Source organism: Theobroma cacao, chromosome 1, assembly GCF_000208745.1.
Source record: "Theobroma cacao cultivar B97-61/B2 chromosome 1, Criollo_cocoa_genome_V2, whole genome shotgun sequence".
Classification (NCBI taxonomy): domain Eukaryota; kingdom Viridiplantae; phylum Streptophyta; class Magnoliopsida; order Malvales; family Malvaceae; genus Theobroma; species Theobroma cacao.
Window position 1 is genome coordinate 8,626,850 of NC_030850.1, and position 20,347 is coordinate 8,647,196.

At 32.9% G+C, this 20,347-nt stretch overlaps 1 protein-coding gene and 1 long non-coding RNA gene across 2 annotated transcripts; one reads left to right on the forward strand and one right to left on the reverse strand.

The window, feature by feature from the left end:
* On the reverse strand, nucleotides 730-3,952 carry LOC18612023. The gene is made up of 2 exons (XR_001926487.1): nucleotides 3,426-3,952; nucleotides 730-2,123 (listed from the first exon to the last, which is right to left on the reverse strand). It is a non-coding gene; the product is annotated as an uncharacterized LOC18612023 (long non-coding RNA).
* On the forward strand, nucleotides 12,060-16,393 carry LOC18612026 (proteasome subunit alpha type-4). The gene is made up of 2 exons (XM_018114286.1): nucleotides 12,060-12,190; nucleotides 15,263-16,393. The coding sequence occupies exon 2, from the start codon at nucleotides 15,294-15,296 to the stop codon at nucleotides 16,044-16,046; it is 753 nt and encodes a 250-aa protein (XP_017969775.1). The 5' UTR covers nucleotides 12,060-12,190; nucleotides 15,263-15,293; the 3' UTR covers nucleotides 16,047-16,393.

Genomic DNA, 20,347 nt, shown 5'->3' on the forward strand with positions numbered 1-20,347 from the left:
TTTTGCACCGTATACTACATTATTAGTTAGTTTCGAAATTTTTAGAGAAAAATGACTAAAATACCCCTGTGAGACAAAAATTATTTTTTATTGTTTTAAGTTGGAAATAGTTTAAAATCTTTTAAAACGTGATATTTGGCAACGGTTACTCACAGAGAAAATGAGAAACTGATATTAAATCCTTGCGGGGTTCCGGTTGACATTTCGAGTAATGAGTGTTGATCGAGACATCGAGGGGGTTGTCACGGGCTCGAGGGGAGTTTCGGGTCGTAACAATCATCATCCACCAACTCAAATAAATATTTATCTAATTTCAATTTATGCTATTCAAAGCCACTGTTTAACCGATGCCTTTTAAAAGCATCTAATCTTTTCTTAGTAGTTATTGGGTCCTTACCACTCGAAATAATAGCACTACCATGCCCACCTTCACCACCGGTGACTTGTCTCATTGACATTTGAGACTGTTGACCACTTTCACAAACAAGAAATTAAGGTTGGGATTGCAACATATACTTATAACATTAAAACAACTCATCCATTGTTTTTCTCAATAAAGAAAACATCAACAGAGCTTGCTCAGGAAAATACATATCTTGCAAAGTAAATTCAACCTAAGCAAGCTTTTTCCTTAGATCAAAAATTGAGGCGATGTACAACACTAAATTCATTTTTTCCACATTCTCTCAATACTTGTCAAATGTAGTTTTCATACTCATTGTTATAGACTTCAAATCTACATCATTACTTTGTTGCCATTCAATCAAAGTGTCACACACATCAGAAATAGAATTAAGAAAAGAATTGGCAATGACATAAAATGTACCTAAAACATTCACAGTCATATCATAAAACTCTTTCAAAAAAAAAAAAATCCTCATAACAGTTGCTTATTCATTTTCATCAGGCACCCCATCTCTATTCCTCGCTAATTCACTTATGTAACTTCTATCACAATACTCAAATGATGCAAAAGCCCTCTCAAATTTCACAGTTGTATCGAGTATAAAAAAAGTAAAATTCCATTTGGTGCACACATCTAAACACAATAAACACTTACTATGAACTCCTGCACTAGTAGCACACTCCTTAAATTTAGCTAATCTAGAAGGAGATTGTTTAATATATTTCACTGCTGCTCTAACACGAGCAATTGAGTCATTGATATCTTTTAACCCATCAGTCACAGTATGATTAACAATATGTGCAACGCATTTAATATGAAAAAATTTACCTCATAAAATACTAGTTTTGGCAACATATAAATTTTTTCTTCAAATGTCTTATTGCAACATCATTGGAACTAGTATTATCAATATTAATAGAAAAAATCTTTTGAATCCCCTAATCAGCCAAACATCTATCAATTGCCTTCCTAATAGTCTGACCTTTGAGACTAGTAATGGGACAAAAGTTCAAAATCATTTTCTGCAACGTTTAATCTTTATCAACAAAATGAGCAGTTAGATATAAATAATTAATTCTTCATACCAAAGTCCATGTGTTTGTGGTGAGACATATTCTACTAGAATATGATCTCAAAAATTTTCTCATATGAGTTTTTTCATCAACATAAACCTTATAATAATCCCTAGCAATAGCCCATCGTGACAGTATATGAAATCTAAGATATGCTTCTTTCATATGTTTCCTATACTCTTTCGCTTCCACAAATCTACAAGGCAACTCATCTATAATAATCATCTTAGCTAAACTCCTTCTAAATGCATCATGATCAAATTTCCAACCATCAAAAGACACATCTCCTCTTGATGAAAAAACTAATTCCATTTGATTACTCTCCTCACTAGCACAGAGTATATTCAACTTCAGATAAATCTTAATATGATTATTTAAAGAAGATGTTTTATTTTTTTGGTATCAGCATATAAGACCTTATCATAATGACTACAACTAGCCTTATGATTACCTTTGTCATCAACAAATTTTGCGAAGTGATCCCACACAAGCAATGATGTCTTTGATGGTTCCTTGTGCTTTTATGGTTTAGAGCTTACTGCTTCACTTCTTGCGTTGCCTTCAATAACACTTACATCAACTTGAGGTGTAGATGTTGAGTCATTAGTTGCTAAATTTATATTCTCCTCAATTTCATTTGACATCTGCAAAAAAAAAAAAAATCATCATATAAGTAAATATGGTATGCCAAAGTGAAAAAGAATAATAATACCATGCATAACCAAAAAAAAAAACAAGCAAAAAAAATTGAAAAAATGTATATTTCTTTGTTAATATTAATATTGTAAGTATTAATTATGAAGATTAAAAATCTCTTTCTAAGTTCTAACCCAAACCATCTCATTTTCTAATTTGTCATACTTTAATGGAGCGTAATATAAATGATTTAAATCCTTAAACAATTTCTAAATTAATTTTGATTTATGAATATGGAAAACAGAAAATTAAAGTATTGGTTGATATACCTTTTTTGTTTTTGGATTAATATTTTCAATTTGTTCTTTGATTGATGTGCCCCTTATATGACTCATATCTCTTTTCCATTATGAGAGGTTGAACATGTGATTTTTGGATTAAATTAATTAGCAAAAAAATTGACTCTTATACACATTTTAATTTTTGGACAAATAGACTTAACTTAATAAGGGTGTGACATGAATTTATTTGTCAAAACCTAAACATTTCTATGATTTATTGATTAAGTTTTATAAGAACTTGCAAATAAAACAAATTTTCTTGGAGAAAAAAAGTATCAATGCAAGCATCAATTTGGCCAATGCTAGAATGTTATGAATTAAATTTGGTCAATGATAATATGTTATGAATTATGTAGAGACTTAGACATGAATAAAAGTTTTTATTATTTATGGTCTAATTAATAAAAAAAAGAATAATAGTTAGTTAAAGAGTTTAAAAAGAAATAATAATATAAAATCCAAATTAATTTCTAAATCCTAGCTTTATATTTCTTTATATAAAGAAAAAAAATGTATATTTCTTTATCTAAAAATCAAGTTCAATTTTCTCTAATATTCATATTGTAAGTACTAATTTAAAAAATATTTAATAAAGAAAATAAACAACTTTTTTTTAAATTAAAAAAACGAAACATTTGGTGCACAAATTCATTCAATGTACACCTAAACATTCTGCTCTTAAATGTAAACCCATACATGAAACCCACTTGTAGACCAAACATGAGACAACATAATCAACATAAGTTACATAACCAAACAAGTTGGATTGCAAAAGCACATCTGGGATAGGGATCAAGGCTAAAAAGACCAGCTTTCATTGTTCACACTTTACATAGCAAAAAAAAAAAAAATCTCAACAAAAGCCTCACAAATCACAAAACCCATTAAAATACAAAACAATCTGAATTTCATTGTTCATATAGCAAGCACAATCTGTCAACTACTCAAGTTCCTCAACATTAAATATACCTTGAAGATAAATTTGTTACAAAGGGAAGATGACAGCAAGAGACAACTGGTGACTGGCGAGGAGGAGGACGACGACAGGAGAGTGGAGATGGCAGCAAGGGGTTGGCAACGACAATTGATTAGGACCAAGGAAGAAAGTTTTTAGGGTTTCAAAGGGAAAAAAAAGGGTTGATTTGATGAGAGAATGCAAAAATCGGGGAAGGAAAAAAAGAAAAAAAGGGATTAAAAAGATAAAAATGGAATTTCACTCATCCCCTTCAGTTGTTCTGCTAGCTCGGGTGGGGAAGATGTGTGGCCGAAAATTGAATCGTGCAACCTTCTAAACTGATAGTTAAAATTGACCCCTTAAATCGACACTAAATAACCGAGCTGATTGTGGCCGCTGACGTCGATTCTGATCGGTTGTACGGTTGCAACTGACTTGTGCTCGCTTTAACTGTACCATTGACTAATGAAAGTTGGTCAACGATTAGAGAAAATGACTTATTCGATCTAAAATAAGAATTCAAAGGCTTATTTAAACGTAATAAAAGGAAATGGGTTAAATTGATTTTTTTGGTCTAATTTGGAGATTTATTTACACATTTAACTTTTTCTTTTCCTTGTTTTTGAACTAAGCATTTAGAAACCTTTTGAATTTTGATATTCAACATTTGCCCAATCCAAATACTCTATCCTTATTTCTTATCCCACTTTGTGCTCTGACTCTCATAAAATATCATGTGTTTAATTTTTTATTACTAATTAATGCATATTTGATTTTAAATTCTTTTCTTATTTCTCTCTCATATTTCCTTTTGTGAGAAATAAGGAAAAAAATTAAACCAGTAATCCTTTTGTGATAGAGAAAAGGAAATATGAGAGATAAACATGGAAAGAATTAAAATTAAATATATATTAATTAATAATTAAAAGGTAAGTGTATGGTACTTTGTGAGAGTTGGGGAGCAAATTGGGATAGGAAAAAGGGCAGGGGATTTAGATTCACTTTTACTTAAAAAAAATCATGATTAAAGCTTTTGATTTAAAATATATATATTTTCAATCATAAGAATAAATTCCTAATTATTTTTAAAAATCCAATCTATTTGTTTTCAACCCTAATCGAAATCTCTTATCAAAATGGTAACAGCAAATTCAAATCTATACAATTTATAAATAAATGAAAGTTAAATAAAAATATAAAAAAATATAAATAGAATAAGGAGAAAAATGTGGAATAGAACTATGCATTTTTGTTTTTTATTATTTTGAACTTCTTTTGTGTACATTTTCTTTTTCATTAAAAAAGGTAAATATTTTTCATCAACCCGTTAGCAATGGTGGGCCAATTTTCTAGTTTTAATCTGGCTTTAAATTAATCAATCTTTTTTTTTAATGAAATAGCATTGTTATGGTGTTACATGTATTTTACATGAATTCACTAATTAAATTTTTATCTATTACTATTATCATTGTATTAATGTCCACACATACACAGGTTTGATATTAATTTTCATACATACACAAACATGTTATTAATTTCCAAACATGCACAAATATGTTAATAATTTCCAGACACGAGTATGTTATTCACACATTCACCAGTTTGGTATTAGTTTTCTCATATTCAAAGTTTTGATATTAATTTCCACATACAGGTTTTGATATTAATTTACATTCATACAAAAGGTTAGGTAATAGTTTCTAAAAGTACACCAATATGTTACCAATTTTCACACATACAAAGGCATGATATTAATTTCAAAACATACATAATTTTGATATTAGTTTCCACAAATACATTGATATGATATTAATTTCCATGTATACATAGGTTTGATATTAGTTTCCATACATACTAGGTTTGATATTAGTTTCCAAAAATACACCAATATGATATTAATTTGTACACATACACAGGTATGATATTAATTTCCAAACATGCACAAGTTTCATATTAATTTCCACAAATATACTGCTATGATATTAATTTCCACATATACACTGGTTTGATATTTATTACCATACATAGGTTTGATATTAAGTTCAAGACACATACATGTATGATATTAATTTCCACACATACACAAGCTTGATATAAATTTCCATACCTACACAAGTTTGATATTAAGTTTTAAAGACAAACACAGGTATGACATTAGTTTCCACACATAAACAGGTTTGATATTAATTTTCATATACACAGGTTAGATATTAATTTCGAGACATACACAAGTATGATATTAATTTCCACACATACATAAGTTTGATATTAACTAACTTCCATACATGCACAAGTTTGATATTAATTTCAAGACATAAGTATGATATTATTTCTACACATACACAGGTTTGATATTAATTTTCACACATACGCAGATATGATATTGATTTTAAAAAATACACCGATATTAATTTTGTATTAAAAGAGTTTTAGTATGGAAATGGCAGAAATTTGCCATCCAGAATGGGATCTATCCCTTTTGTGTATCTTGGTGTTCCATCGAGGGTGAACTCTAGAAGCCCTCGAACATGGAAATCAATGGTAAGCAAATTTAAAAACGAGCTCGTTTGATGACAAAAGAAATATTTGTCTTTTGGAGGAAGGATTATTTTTATAAATTTTGTTTTGAACTCATTGCCTGTGTACAACTTATCAGTTTTTCAAGCACCTAAAGGAGTGATTAAGAAACCTGGAAGATACTTCTCTTAGAGAGGTGATGACAATAGGAGGAAGATTGCAAAGGTGATATGGGCAGTAGTATGTGAGCCGAAGATATTGGGAGGGTTGGGACTTTATAATTTTTATCATAAGATTTCAATCATGTTAGGAAAGTGATAGTGGCGTTATGGGGTTGAAAAGGGCTCTGTGGTGAAGGCTCATCTGTGGTAAATATGATGCAGGAAAATTGCACTGGCTGCCTTGAATCAGCTTAAGGAGAGAATGTCAAATGTTTCGAGAAATATAGTGAATGTACCAAAATTTGATGGAGTGGAGAAATTGGTGGGTAGAAACGAGTCGGATGGTGGGGAATGGAAGAGATGTTTTCTTCTGGTTAAACAATTGGACTACAGCTTGCGATAACCTTGCGAAATTAGGCGTGGACAGGCCACATGAACTGCTCGAACTTTTCCCTTAAATGTTTGAGTGACCTTTCTTGTACGCTGGTTGAATTTTCTGCTGCTGGTTTATTAATGGAAAGCTGTTGCAGGTTCATTACAGGGAGGACTGTTTGCTGTGGCAGACTACTCATTATGGAACGGTCTGCAAGTAAAAGGAACTTACAGAATGGGTTGTTCCTTTTCTCGCACGCCCTTGTATGTTATTTGTCATTTTGGGGTATAGTGGATTCTCTTACCGATTTTGTTAATGGTTGTTTACATAGATAGATTATAGTCTGATCAGCTGGCTATGTTTTTGTAAGCCAAGCTCATTACAACCTGGCCTGACATCTCCTCATCAGTCAGGTCGCTCTCTTTTGTGTACAGGGGGTCTTCCCTTTCTTTTGCAATGAAAGGATATGATACAATCTTCAAAAAAAAAAAAAAAAAATTGGACTACAGCCAATCCCTTTAGTTCAACGTTTCCAAGACTATTTATAGCGGTTAACAAGGAGGTTAGAGTAGCAGAGGCATGGAACAATGAGGACAAAGGAATCTGCATTTTCAAAGATAGAATTTTGAGTGGGAATTGAGTTCATTGCATGAAGTTTTGTAGAGTCTCTGAAAGATGTATACCTTGACAGGGAGAAGGACGATAAGCTAAGATGGGAACTTGATCACAACGCTCCTTCTCTATTAGAGACTTATAGTCGCTCTAGATCATCATATCATACCTGAACGTGGAAAAGGTATGATTCTCCTCAATTTGGAAATACATTATTCTTCCTAAGATTGAGGGTTTCTTGTGGTTAGTTATTTTGCATCGCATTCCTACTAAAAGTTATTTTGAAATCCAGAGGAGTCTTGTTTGAGAATAATCAATGTTTATTTATATGGGGTTGTTTAATGGAGGAGGATTGTGATCATATTCTTATCTCATGTGATTATTCATGAATTGTCTAGTTTTACATGTTTAAATGGTGGAGACTACTATGGGTGACTCCAATGCCTGTGGAAATGGTCCTTAAGTCTTGTGAAGATGTTATGATGCTTGATGTCTAGAAAAGAGGTGGTTAACAGTGTGTGGTGCCTACATTTTGATCATTGTGGATTGCAAGCAATGATGTTGTGTTTAATGGTAAAAAATGAGATGGGGGAGATTTTTTTTTTAATGATAAAGATGAGATCAACATTATGGGTTAAAGCAATTGAAGGCAATAGTTGCATTGATGAAGTCGGGTGATGGTCTGAGCTTAGGAATTTCCAATATACTTCTTTTGAAGTTAGAAAAGAATTTATTGAATTTCTCCCAAAGAAAATGAACTGAAATTTAATGTTAGAAGGTTTTGTTAGGGTTAAATTAGACCTGGCAGGTTGTGGAGGGGTGCTAAGAGACTCATGTGGTTCTGTGCTTGTAATTTTCTTTATTTTTTTGGGTATAATGGATTGTAATTTGCAAAATTAATGACCATTAAAAATGTTTTTAAAGTTTTTGTCTTATCGGCATGGATTGGTAAGAAATCTCTCATTGTTGAATCTAACTCTAAAGTGATTGTTTTATGAATATGTAACGTAAAGTCTAGATTATAGAATAAACTACGATACATTTTAAATAAAATTGACCATTTTTTAAAAAAAATTATTGGTGATATTGTGTTTGTGCATACTTTAGAGAAGCTAACACTTTTTGTCGAGGTCTAACTAAATCTGATGTTGACAGATAAAGAGATATTTTATGCTTAGTGGTAGTACAAATTGTGGACAAATGGCTTTCGAGGAGGCCAATGACTTGATTGATAGTGTGCAGAGAGTGGTGCGGATATAGCCAGTCTGTCATGTTAAGTTACATGTTTAGATATGCACTGTGTGCTGTTTTCTCTGATTCTGATATGTAATACAGTATTGAGGGTCTGTTTATGCCTTTTTTTTTGTTCTTTGGGGTGTTGTTTGTGTTTTAGGGGTGCTCTGATTTTCTGCTGGAAATCATAGGAAAAACTTTGTTTCTCTCATTGTACCATTTATATTCAATTAATGAATCATTTTGACTTAGCCAAAAAAAAAAAAAAAACTTGATTGTTCTCTAAACTGTTATCTTCTACACCTTAACATCGTTGCTGTTCTTTGGTGGAAGAGCGGAGACCCACTCCAATGTCAAGTCCATTCAACTTTTTTCTGCACATGGCTATGTTTCAGCAGATTGTATTCATTAATTATTATAAAATTGCGCATGAATTGCAGATGTACCATATCCTATCGTCATCTTAAGATCACCCTCAATTCCTTGCCACTAAATATGTAGTTCACAATATCTACTATATATCATCTCTCTAGCTTGTTAAAATGCAGGATTTAAACATGGAAATCCAATTTCATAGTGGATATATAGGCCAAACTTATCAGCATGTTGCAACTTACATGGTACTACATATATTTCAGCTAACATGTTAGGGAAATTCGTTGGCAGCTTCGGTTACATAAGAATGTGAATACTCGAACGATATAGGTTTTGCCAATTGCTAGGCGGCCCAAGTTTGTGCATCACCCTTTACTCTTTGTCTGGAAAATACGTTGCATGCAAACCTTCATCTGTACATGTCTGAAATTCTGAAGAGCTTCAAGTTACGTAGAAAGAGCGGATTAGGTTTTGCAGGGATAGACATATATGGTATGCTAGGCAGGCAGCAGTTGCTTTTAGAAGGAAGAGTTTGATGTTGACTCAGCTCATTCGCCTCCTCCCCGGCTACAGTGTTAAACTCTGCTGGTAATGAGTGGTATAAGAAAAGACGTAGGCTTGCACATGTTATGTATCGTCGGGTCAAATCGTGATTGGCACCGGACAAACATATATATGAGCAGTTGCTAGAAGCAATAGACTGTATGATTTTCTAGATGCAAACAAATAAATGATAGTTTGGCTACTTTTACTAGTCAAATTGGCAGGATTTACAGAGGGAAGAAAACGGTTTTAATATTCAGTCAAAAGTGATGTTAGTTAAAGCATTTTTGCTTGTTTTCTAGTTAGAGTTGCTGTCGCCTGTCAGGAAATAATTACCGACAAGAGAATTCGAATATGAACCAGTACATACGTACCATGGTCTGATCAGCCATCAAGTTTCTAGACTGTGTAGCTAGGAATAGTTGTGTAGCTAGGAATAGTTAGTGCTTGAAGGTGTGATATCCAGATAAGGATCACGTGAATGCATTGTTGTTGTCATGGTGGCTAATTTTGTAAGTACCAAAGCTTAAGACATGATAGGATATCTGTAGGAACAGAGATGTGAATTGTTAATTATATATATATAATCTTCCTTAATCCTAATTCTTGTCCTTAGAATCCACTTTTTGTGTTGTTCTGATTCATTTTACTCGAAATTACCCCATGTGGGGTGCAGCCAAGTTCCCCTCTTTCACACGGGCTTGCCATCTAGGAAAGCAACTTGCTCATCAGGTCTCATGATTTAAACACATGAGACCAAGTTGCTAACATTTTCGGTTTAGGCACTGTGTTGAAATTAAAGACATTGCATCAACTCCTCTATATATATTGACAAGGCTGTTGCCCAGTTCCAGGCATAAACCAAACTTTTTTTCGCTCTGATATTTCTACATTCAAATAGAGTCTTCTCTGCGAAAATGAGAAAGGAAATAAACTATAAGGAAGGGGGAAGAGCTCCCAAGGGGCACTTCGTTGTTTATGTGGGAGAGGAAATGAGGAGATTTGTGGTCCCATTATCTTACTTGAGAAGTCCTCCTTTTCAGCAACTGTTAGAGAAAGCTGCAGAGGAATTTGGGTTTGACAGCCACAATAGCATTGTCTTGCCCTGCGATGATTCAACTTTCCAGAGGATCTCCGAGGTTGCAGCTAAATGTTCCTAGGTAGTTGAATGAATAGCTCTTGAGCCTAGGCCGATGGCCATATTTTTGTCTTGTGGTTTATGTCCTGAGCAACCAGTCAAATATGCAAATGAACAGTCTTATCTTTGATCTTCAATTATATTAGTGATTCTTACGAGGCCGACACTTACAAAAAAAGAAGAAGAAGAAGAAAAACATATATATATATATATATATTTCTGTGTCCACAAGAATATATAATCCTAAGATTCCCTCCCCCAACTGGCTTCAAGTACAAGGCCTCTTCCTCATGCCATCTTTTACTATTTCTTGTTCCTTTTATACTACATTCTACAAACAGCCTTCCAGGATCCCAGCCTAGGGTATTTGTTTATGCCTTCCAGATATAATAAGAATATATTCACATTCGTGCGTGTAACACGTTTTTTTTAAACATTCCATTCTCATTCATTGCATCAATCACCATTTTCACACAAACCAAGGCTGATGTGATTATTCCCTGAAGGCGTGAAACTCATGTTATTATTATTGCCTCAAGATTGATATGTCCAAGCGCGTGCATCCGCAGACTGTTGCTAATTCTATGTCTGCTTCGCTTTCTTTTTCTTTATACAAAGAGAAGGGCAAGTTTTTTCTGCTCTGACTGCTTTCTAAGTACTGTAAGAATCGGCTACTAGGACAACTCCTTTGGGATCATTCCCTTCCAAGGGCAAGCTCCTTTGAGTGCCAAAGCCTGCTAAAAACTGCTAATATCTGCCATAAGTTGCCTTCTCAACACCACCATGTACTCTCCCGGTACTGTCTCTAGCTACAATCCCTGCACTCAATTTTGGTTCAGAAAATTCACCATTGCTTTCATGTTTAATTCAACCTGGTACAGGAGGAAATTATAATCCACCTTTAATTTGTTGAAATATAAACCTGAGGTTTTGCTATAAATTCACTTATATCCACATTGATTTGGGAAATACCATCTTATTCCATAATTACTTAGGTAAATTTAAACGAAAAGATAAGTATACATTTTTGCTATTTATTTATTTATTTATTTTTTGCTTTCTTTTCATCTGGTATTTTCTGTTTTTCTTTTACCCAAGGTTTTTTTGTTATTTGGAAAAAAATTTTGAGATTTTAAAAATATGGGTGAAAGATTTATTTAGTTTTAAATTCATCTTTAATTACTATCTATTAATTAGTCAATTATGTATTAAATATGTTAAATTATATATATTTCAATTGAGAAAAATAATTGTCATTAATCATAAGATTTTAGTGAAAGTAAACTTACTCCCATTATTTTGAAAAACACTCTTTATTTCTCTTCAAAAGTGATTGATATCATAGGATTCTATACATTAGTCAAATTATTGTTTAAAATTTACTTTAAATACTAAAAATTTCTCTACTATTTACTCTTTATTGTTAACGCATTTATTTTTCAGTTAATATTGTCAACAAATTTTTAGAAATCTAATTCACCCTTCTCTTGGATTATTCAATATAATTGAATTAATAATCTTGAATTTTTAAAAAAAGTATAATTAAATTAGAATATAACTTAATTAAATTTAATTGAAGTAATTAAATCTCACATATATTAATAAAATAATATCTTCGAGCCAGATTGGGCTGGGATGCCCAAGTTCGGCTCAAGTCGGGCCACAGGCCCACCTCTACTGCTGCGTAAAGTAGCTTGCCCTTCGCGCAAGTCTTCCCAAAATAAACTTTGATCGGCCTTCCAAATTTGAAGAAATTTGTCTGTGAAACTCTCTCCATCTCTCGCTCTACAGTCGGGGAATTAAGGCCGAAAGCCATCAAGCAAAAAGGTGTGTTGCCTTTAGTTTCCCTTTTTCATTTGTTTGATTGCTTCATCCATCTTCTTAGTTCGTTTGTGTCTGTGATGGGAAGCTTGAATCCCTTTGAAATTTAAAGGAGCCATCCACGGAAATAGTTTTTACACTGTCTTTGTTTAATGGCGGCTTCCGATTTGAAAATGGGTTTTCATTTCGCTCAATATTGTCCTTTCTCTGAATTTCTGATTTAATATATGCTTAGAAACTTCCTGCATCAGATTTATTCTAACGTTTAATTTTGAGATGATTAATATAATTAAGGAATGAGGGCAAACTTGGACTAGACTAGGAATATTAAGATTAATGAAGATATTTAATTAGGATTTTGTAATATGCTGTTGCTTTTGGGTTTTCTCATAAAAAAAAGGAATATATTGGCTTTTTCTTGCAGTATAGTGCCCATTCTGGTTAGTTGGGTGGAGTAGAGTTGTAGATTTTGCTTTTGCTAATGTGGTGTATGTTGTCCTGGGACGAGCTCGTACCTTTTACAGCTTTGTTTCTGACTTTGATTTTTTAATACCCATACCCTTGATTGCTCTGCTCTGTTTCAGGGATTGCACATTTAGATTTTTCAGAGAAAGTATGGTGACTCTAGATGTGGTCGTAGTCAGCAAAGTATGGTTATTATTGTATAAACTTAAATCTCAATGTCAAATATCAACCTAGGTTTTAAGCCTATAGAAAAACCCACTTAACTAATAAATAAGGTATGACAAATTAACTAAATAAAAGTTTAAAAGGGGATTAAATCCTATTTCCTAAATTTAAGTCTGGAGTAGATATTCTTCTATAACTGGCAAGAATGTTTTCCATTTTGCTTCAGTTGACAAGAACTTAACTCTGGAAAGTTAAACTGCAAATACCACTCAAAGAGCTTCACATCTAGCTGGCAAAACTTATCAGTAACTTTCCAAGAAGCGTTTGAAAATGGTGGGCCTTTCCAATGAACAAGATATCTTTGTAAACCACCATTACCGTAAACTAGTCTCACAGTCTCTTAATCTGAAATAGCTTCAATCTCCTCCTTTTGAGATGGGAACTTTGGCACCCTCAGAATAGACGTTCCTGCAAGATTACTAGAAGGCAACAAAGGAGGCTCAAAAGTACCTCCCTAGAGCAATAAATCTTCCACATTGAAAACAAGACTAATGTTTAAAGTAGGCAAATCAAGTAAATAAGCGTTTGGTCTGAGTTTTTGAATAATATGAAAAGGGCCTATAGCTCAAGCATGTAGTTTCTCAAAAGCATTTTTGGGTCAACTTTTAGAGCGAATATGAACCATCACACAATTACCGACATTAACATCAAGCTCTACGATGCACATTAGCAGCAAGTTTATAATCCATATTACTCATTGAAATGTTTCATCTAACTTCAGCATGGACATCATGAATATGGTGAGCAGAAGTTTCAGTAGGTTCTGATGTGCAAAAAAGTAGGGGGAATGGGAACAGGTTAATAGTGCAGGAGGTCTGATATCATAGACACACCACTTACTGGACTCTTTCCTGTAGACATGTGACTAGACTTATTATGGGCATACTAAACAATAGGTATAGCCAAATCCAGACTACCTTACTTCATTCCTACAACACATTGCAACATATTCTCCAATCAACAATTCTACCTAAGTTTGACCACCAGTAGACCTAAGACTGTCAAAATTCATACCATTTTTCCTATTGTTCAAAAGCTTTAACCTAATGCTTATTTGCTTGATTTGCCTCATTTAAATAATAGTCTTATTTTCAATGTGGAAGATTTGTTACTTTATAAGGGTACTTTTGAGCCCCTGCTCTTGCCTTCTAGTTATTTTGCAAGAACTTCCATCCCAAAGGTACCACTGTTTCCATTTTAAATGGAGGAGATTAAAACTATTTTAGATGAAGAGACTATAGCTTCTGTTAATGGTGCTGTACTGAGATATGTTTCTCTGCAAGAAGGCTGGCCATTTTCAGATGTTTCTTGGATTACTGCTGATGAGTTTCACAAGCTAGATGTGGAGCTCTTTAAATGGTTCTTCATTCTAACTCTCTGGAGTTGAGTCCTTGTCAACCAAGGGAGAATGATGGAGGACATTGTTGCAAGTTTTGGAAGAATGTCTAGACGTAAGTTTAAGAAATAGGATTTAATCTATTTATGGGCTTTTGTTTGGTTTATTTTGTCTAACCTTATTTGTTAGTTAGGTGGGCTTTATTTTTTATGGGCTTAAACTTAGGTTATATACATATGCATATACATATACCTAGGTTTTATTAAATTTGGAAGTTAAGTTTTGATGATGGATATTTGTTTTTGAGATTTGAGTTTATACAATTGAGCTTTTCAAATTTTATTTTGGGTTATTTGTTCTACTCATTTAGGCTCTCATGTTTTAGAACGTAGGTAGGAAGTAGTGATCTTGATGATGATGAGTGAAATATCAGGCATCAAATCTGTTGAGTCTGCTCGCTGTTTCTTTGATTTGGAAAGAGGAGGTGCTACTAGGAAATGCTGGTGTTCAAAGCCTCTGGTTGAGTGCATTTGGGCATTAGCTCCTTTGGGAGAGGGGTTATATTAGATATCAGATTCAAACTAACAAAAAAGAATATTATAATAAATATAATCTAACTTTGTGGAATATTCATGGAAAATCATTGAGTTTCTCTCTTCTCTCTCTTTGATCTTATTGAGGCATGTAATATACATGATTTACACATTTCACTTCTTTTCATCACGTGTCTTGAATTCTGATACAAAAAATAGAAATGTGGATGTTGCATTACTGGTGTTTGCTGCATAAAGTGTCTTATCTTCTCTGTTCACTTTCACTGAAAAAGGAAATGACGATGATAAAAATGTATTTGATTGGATAAAAAGAACCTAATTTCATTATTGCTTGAAAACCTTGATTTATCATCCTTTGCTCCAATTTATCATTTCAATTATTTATTTTTTTTAATTCCTTTTTTCTCCCCTCTTCTTCTTTTATTGCACGTGCTTTCTTTTTCTATTTTCTGTTAACACTGACAGGTTCTTTTTTTCTCCTTCCTTTTCTGTTTTTAGTTATTTCAATTGTTGATCAGCAATAACAAAAATGTCTCGGAGATATGATAGCCGTACAACGATCTTCTCCCCTGAAGGTCGCCTTTACCAAGTTGAGTATGCAATGGAGGCCATTGGAAATGCTGGCACTGCGATTGGAATATTGTCAAAGGATGGTGTTGTCTTGGTTGGTGAAAAGAAAGTTACTTCCAAGCTTCTTCAAACCTCTACATCTACCGAGAAGATGTACAAGATTGATGATCATGTTGCTTGTGCTGTGGCGGGAATAATGTCTGATGCAAACATCCTCATCAACACTGCTAGGGTGCAAGCACAACGATACACATATGCTTACCAAGAGCCAATGCCTGTCGAACAGTTAGTTCAATCTCTTTGTGACACAAAGCAGGGTTACACACAGTTTGGTGGTCTCCGCCCCTTCGGTGTTTCATTTCTTTTTGCAGGATGGGACAAAAATTATGGTTTTCAACTTTACATGAGTGATCCTAGTGGAAACTACAGTGGATGGAAAGCTGCAGCTATTGGTGCCAATAACCAGGCAGCACAGTCAATGTTAAAACAAGATTACAAGGACGATATCATGAGGGAAGAAGCAGTCCAACTTGCACTGAAGGTGCTCAGTAAAACCATGGACAGCACTAGCCTTACTTCAGAGAAGCTTGAATTGGCTGAGGTTTTCCTCACACCTTCTGGGAATGTAAAGTACCAGGTCTGCTCACCTGATTCTCTGAGTAAGTTGTTGCTGAAGTTTGGAGTGACCCAACCTGCTGCTGAGGCTTCCTGATTTAGGTTCGTTTATTTTCATATGTCATTGTGACAGTTTAGTGTACTTTATTTATATTCTCTCGCTAATGGGATTGAAATATCTGTCAGATAATGTTGCTTGAAGTGAATTAAACTTTGAATTTACCTATGATGTTTTCATGGGCTAAGGGGAATGAGTCTTTTATATAAAAACAAAAAACGAAGAATGTCCGTTTTATTTGATTTTAGTAAGGGTTGTTTGGGTGCAAATTTGAGTGGTACGTATGAAGAATGTACGTTCAGGTTGGTGCTGTGATCAGTTTTGTAATGGAACATCAGGCAAAACTGCTGTGGGATATTATCTGACCTGGTCTAAAGCATGATTTTCAAGGTTCAATTGGTCAATGATGCATAATGGCTTTACCATGTTGCTTGTGAAGAAGCAAGCACTCTATATGCTTTAGTGTTTAAAGTAAGCACATCTTGGCACAGGACCTATCTGATTGTCTTGCTAATAGCAGATGATGAGCGAAACAAAACTAATACCTTGCTGTTAATTTCGGTAAAAGCGGTTGGCGTGTCTACAAACATTGTAGATAGAATTGTTTGCTAATAGAGTTAAACTATACTCAAAACGAAGATCCACCTCTTATCCGCATCAACTGTTGTCCCTCTCTCTTGTGCTTTGCTGCGGGGTCCGAATTTTCTTTATTGATGTGACCAAATGATTTTTGTTATTTTTTAAAATATTTGTGCTCTTATTTTTCCTGTTTAAGAATATCTTAATTTAATGTAATCAGACTTTATGAATAATGATGGTTTTAACTGAGAAATAAAATTAAAAAGAAAGACATAATACGTCTTGAAAATTAATGATTATTCTTAAATTATGTAGATAAGTAAAATATTTCACATTGTAATAGGTGAATTGAAATTAATTGACGCATACTTTATTAATTTTTTAAAGATATTCATATCTTCATGAATCTTAATATATATTATCATTCATTCAAATTTTTGAAGGTATTCAAATTCAAATTCGTAAATTCTTTTAATGTAGATGGTTTAACAAGAAAATAAAATGAAATGGATAATGTCAAAGATATATAAATATATATTTAATATCAACAAAGTGAACTAAAAATCCTTTTAGGAATTAAAACATGCTTATAAGCACAAAATCAAGCATGTTACCTTTATATATATAATAATACGAGGTAAGTTAAAAAAATTTTTAACATATGGGCTCTATGTACTTTGATTGTATATAAGTTAAAAATTATATATTTTTTTCCTTAAAAGTTGAAACTATGTTCTTATGTTTTTTGTTAAGTTAGAAAAATTTAAATTATATGATTCTCCATAATTTAATAAGTAAATGATCAATAATAATCTTTAACTATATATATATATATATATATATATATATATTGGTTTTTTTTTATTCAACTACATGTAAAACTAATTTGTTCTCTTAAGTAATTTAAGATAACTTACTTTACTTAAGTAAATAACAAAGATTAGATTTACTAAACTTACTTTACTTAGATTTTATATAAAAATAACTTAAGTAAAGTTCTTAACTTAAACTTATGTAAAATCAATCATGATTAAACTTTTAACACGATACAACACTAAAAAATTGAAATGATCATAGTCAGTATGATTATTGTTTAGATCATTCGATAATGTATACAGATTCATAATATAAAAAAAATCAATATTTAATATTATATAAGACTTTTCCCTCTGAAACTGAAAAATCTTAGTTCCGTCTTTGTTGTCTTCTAAATTGAATTTAGGGGTAAATAATAAATTTGCCACTATATTATGATCAATGGTAAAATTTTGTCATTATATTTCAATTGGGTTGAATTTTGCCATCTTATTTTCATATAAGTTTATTTTTGGACAAAAATTGTCACCAAAAAAATATTATATTGATTTATATGATTCAATAATTCTAGCAACAACCTCAATATCACATATAGAATATGTCACAAGCTAAAACTTAGTCTGAATTTCGTGTGACTTTAAATTTAAAAAATAAAATTTAAATATACTCATAAATTACGGGATTCATGTTCTCAATTTTAAAAAAACATATTTAACAAATGATGAAAGATCCATATTTATAAATAGAGACCTCTTTATCTTTTAAAGACATGGATCCATGACACAATATGTATACCTAATATTTTTCACATGTCTTTTTTTTTGTTGTTGTGTTTTCTTTGTCAGTTGGTGACTTTGCACCCTACATGAGCAGGTCCTTTTCACCATGGAAAGGCATGCTCAACTAATTAATAATTTATAGTAGAATTTAATCCAATGATACTATTAAAGGGGCGGGGGTGGCCGCCATTGCCGATTGAAAAGATTCCATCCAGCAATAACAATTTGGACCATCACGAGCAATTCCAGCTGTGTCGATGCTGCCCAAATAGCTTCACATGGACCACAAACTCCAGGACCCGGCAGCTTCGCTCCATCTTTCACATGTGCTAATAGAACGGGGGGTTTTTGGTTCTTCTTGTTCTTGCTGAGCCCGGAGGAATGGGGGAAGTAAGCAGTATCACGTTAGAGCTAAATCCAAATAAATTAATAAACAACTGTCATCTTGTTTTGGGGGAGGAGGAGGAAATTGATGAAGAATGGCCGGTTAACCTCGATGAGATAATGTGAGAATATGGGCACAGAAAGATTTGTCTCTTTGGATAAAAATGAATACAGTTTCTCGCTGGCAAAGGGAATAACACCATCGTTTTCCCTTGTTTCTTCAGCACACAAATGTCACTTCCCCTTCAGTAATAATGATAAAGAATGAGGGACAAATGCTTGCAAGAGTAATCCAAGATATCTCTTCAATGGACCAAGGCGGAAGGAATATTCATTAGATAATGCAAATTGTAAATGGTCGGAAACTAAAGCTATAGACGTGATATAGATAGAAGAACTAAGCTCTTTTTATTACGTATGCAGTTAACAGTCACTTTCCACTTAGCAAATTAAGAAGCCGACAGCAGCTGCAGCAACACCCTTTTTTCCTGCCATGGATATAGAATATTTGCTTGAAGATTTGAAGTGTTTAAGACGTCTGTTCCCATGTTTTTATTTTCCCTGAATTTTGGACCAATTCAGACTCATTATAGGAAGACGATGGTGTAGAATGATAAGTCTGACAGACAATCCTGTACCATCGTATTTTACATGTGATATTCATCTCTGCTTTTTCTTTCTTTTCTTCCCCCTCGTACCGCAGCATATTCCGATTTACGTATACAGTACATTATTTGTCATTTGAATGAATCATATTAGGAGTAAGATATGTTTGGATATGTGTTGTCATATTGTCAACTTTTCCTGGAGAAAAGGTAGGGTCCGGAGTTTGTTCTTTGTTAGGAAAAAACCAACCATTAGTGATCAAAAGACATTCAAGTATAGGAGCAACCTCTACCAATAAAGAGAATAAATCGGATCTACACATACGAAAGATAAATAATTAAGCTGATTTGGGCACATTTCACCTAATTCAAGATTCAGAGAGAAGATTTAGTAGACAATGAATGCATACAAAGATTCAAATCATACAAAGGAATCTACTCTGATAGAATTGAATTATTTTAGGTTTAGTTCATATCTCCATTCGAGTTGAATATGATGCTGCAAAGAAGTTGCCATTCCAAGTAATTATAACATCTGTACATGACGGGGAGAGGAGGTAGGAGTAGTTCTGGATTAAGGGGAGTTTGCCATTGACATGTCAAAACACAATAGAGATGTCCAAGATAGAATGAAGTAGACAAAAGATTAGATTGTATATATATTCAAATTAACAATGGATTACCTCATCCATTGATATGATTAATATATGATAAGATGATAAATCGTAACTACATTTGAATTTAATAATAATAAAATGATAATTTTATCTGCACTTAAATTTAATTATAATAAAATGATTATCAGATAAATTAAGTTTTTCAAATTGAATTTATCTGTTGATAGTATTTATCTAGACTTACATATTAATAGATTATTCTTTAAGTTAGTTCGGATGATAATTTTTTCAGGAAAGCAATGTGCTAGTTTAGTAATAAAGTTAACAGAAGAACAAATTAAAAAAAAAAAAAAGAATACAATTATAAGGATAGGGACTGTTTTGGAGAAAAATATAGAGAAAGAGGGATCGAACCTGCAAGGACTCCAATGAACAATTCCTAAAATACGAGAGCTGGTAGTATCATTTGATTTTTATGAAAATACAGAGCGTATCGCATCAACCTCTTTCTAGGCCTGATGCTGACTTATTTGTCATTCATTTAACTGCACTAATTTGTA